Source organism: Austrofundulus limnaeus, unplaced genomic scaffold, assembly GCF_001266775.1.
Source record: "Austrofundulus limnaeus strain Quisiro unplaced genomic scaffold, Austrofundulus_limnaeus-1.0 Scaffold673, whole genome shotgun sequence".
Lineage (NCBI taxonomy): Eukaryota > Metazoa > Chordata > Actinopteri > Cyprinodontiformes > Rivulidae > Austrofundulus > Austrofundulus limnaeus.
Window position 1 is genome coordinate 25,559 of NW_013953075.1, and position 2,571 is coordinate 28,129.

At 39.1% G+C, this 2,571-nt stretch overlaps 1 protein-coding gene across 1 annotated transcript in view; it reads left to right on the plus strand.

Annotated features, from left to right (window-relative positions):
- Positions 1 to 329: 329 nt before the first annotated feature.
- Positions 330 to 2,571, plus strand: part of zfand3 (zinc finger, AN1-type domain 3) — a gene marked incomplete at its 3' end in the record, with an annotated part of 18,207 nt that continues 15,965 nt past the window's right edge. Inside the window, 1 exon segment of the mRNA XM_014027692.1 lies at positions 330 to 870. Coding sequence (XP_013883146.1) covers positions 803 to 870 — 68 coding nt within the window.

The following is a 2,571-nucleotide window of genomic DNA, read 5'->3' on the forward strand; positions in this document are numbered from 1 at the left end:
AAACAAATAAAGCTTTATTACTTTAACTTCATAAACTAGTTCAAATCCTTTCTGAAAAATAAAGTTTCATGAAGTTTTTTTTTTGTGAATTTCTTCATTAAAAGTTTTTCTCCGTGTTGCGTTCACTGAACTCGTGTAAAACAGASCACTTCGAAAACAGCGCTCACAGCCAGACTAATTAGCTCATGCTAACATAAGTTTAATATAAAAACTCAAACGTGTTACTCTCTGTACGATCAGCGGGGTTAGCATTTCGTTATTTTTTGTCGGTTTGTTGCATTATTTTGTTTGACAGATCTTGACATTTCTGGTTTGACAAACGTGTTTCCGGCCTGACGTGCTCCGCACCAGCGACGCGTAGAGGGTGGTCCCGAACGGGCTGAGAGGGGGGAAGGTCTTAATCTATTTTTTTTTCCTTTTATCTCACCCTCCCACGTCTTTAGCGTCGCCATAATAGTGTTTTATCAGTTTCACCGGGCAGCYGGTGGTCACAGGCCCGTTTAAAGCACCGGGACGTGTAGTTTTGTCCGGAACGTCCAGCTGATTGAGAGGCGTTCAATTCCTCCACTTCAAACTGAAGCTGTTTTTGTTCCACTTCAGCGGAAGCTCCGGACGGATCGGCTTCTCCACCCTTCCTCTCCGGCTTGTGGACTTTAAATTTCAGGATTTGTTTTTTTATTTTTATTTTTTAATCCAACTTGATAGTCGGAGCGTGTTCCTGAGTGGAGGACCAGGCCTCGGACTCATCCCCAGACTCGCGTTTCCATATCGAGTCTTTTTCTTCTTTTTTTTAGGGGAAGTCATGGGAGACACAAGTGAACGAAGCAAAGCTTCGACACTACCTCCCCGGTGTCCCTGTGGGTTTTGGGGGTAAGTGTTTAACCCGGTATAAACGAGCTGAAACCCACCGTGTTGAACCGAAAAGGTAAATCCGGATGAAACGTACTGAACGGGTTCAAACCCATTGTTGTTGTTCCGACGTGCAGGCCGAAGGTGGGGGGTTGGGAAGTTAGCTAATAAATAAACCGATCCTAGCTCTGAAAAACAAGCTAAAACCCATCAGATGTGCAACTTATCAGCAGATAAAGGTCATCTAAACGCGACGTGTCGATCGGAACCAGGCTTCGTTGTGTTTTCAGGCAGTTTTTAAACCCAGAAGATGACGTACCCGAAATAGAAAATGATTTATTGCCGGCAGGTTCCTTTTTAAACGTGCCGCTGGCTTGTTTTTAATAGAAACAAACAATTTAAAACGATTAACGCGTACTTTTATTCAACAAACTCGCCCATAAAGTCGCGTTTTCACTTGTTTCACAGCCTTCGTGTCTTGTCAGAAAGTAGTGGATGTGTGTTGCATACCGGATGTGATTCATTGAGTTACTCCAAAGGAAAAAANAGATAAAGGCTCCACTGTTTCTTCTAGAGATTAAAAATATAGTCATAAATTGCTAATGTAAAAATATGCAGAAACTTAAACATTTCTGAAAGGTATTTTTATTTTTTCAGTCTACCTGGATAAACAGGCTGACAATTTCTGGTTTTGGGGCTTTTAAAATAAAGAAGTAGGCCAGGCCATAAAACATTTTTGGTGGCGTTGGATTGAAAGTATTTGTATAAATTAATTAAAATCTTGGCGACGTATAAAAATGGCTACACAAACGGGTAAAACAATCATCCTCCAGTTGAACGTTAAAACAGCAGAAATGTTGAGGTTTGTTTGCTTTAGTTGCATGTTAGAACAATGACCAGAACACACTGTGAAGTTCCAGCTTTTGGACCATTGAGAACTGAGAGCTGATGGAAATGGTTCAGAGTGGAGTATTGTGTTGATGTGACCAGAAGTGAGAGACAGACGAGCCTGAAGCTAACGTTCAACCAGTCGTTTAGAATACGAGACAAAGACACATTCATCAACATCTGGTTCATCTCTACAGGACAAACAGCCAATCATTGATAAGTTTAATGATGACATCACAGTACAGTATTTTTTGTTTATAAARCACATTTACATATGATAACATTGCGCTGGGAATCTTTAAGCCCTCWCTTTGATTGGATTATAATTCAGAGGCTGTGATGGGATTAGAAAACCATTATTCATGCAGTAAACCTAAAATACAAACTGAAATGAATGGTTCCTTTTAACATAAACACTGATTTATATATTTACATTTTTTAAATAAATTGTGTTCCAAACAAAGCTTTTAGTTAAAGGCTGCTGACAATTTGCTTCTTCAGTTTTTAACATTGATAAAGCTGTAGGACATTTAACTTTGTTCAATACTGGAAATAAAATGTTTATAAGTCATTTATTAAAGACAGTAATGCTTCAGCTTAGTGCTGGGCGGTATGACCTAAATTTTATTTCATGGTATTTTCAACAAATACACCGGTTCCACGGTATTTGAGGGTATTTTTTTCCTCTCAGCGGATGATAAAATGTACAAACTTTGTTTATTGACTTTTTTCTTTTACTGTACCTCTGTATCACTGTTTCCCTTCTCTTCTATGTCTTTTCTTTTCCTGGTTGTAGACGGTAATCATGCATTTTAGTCCGATCATGAAGGGTTG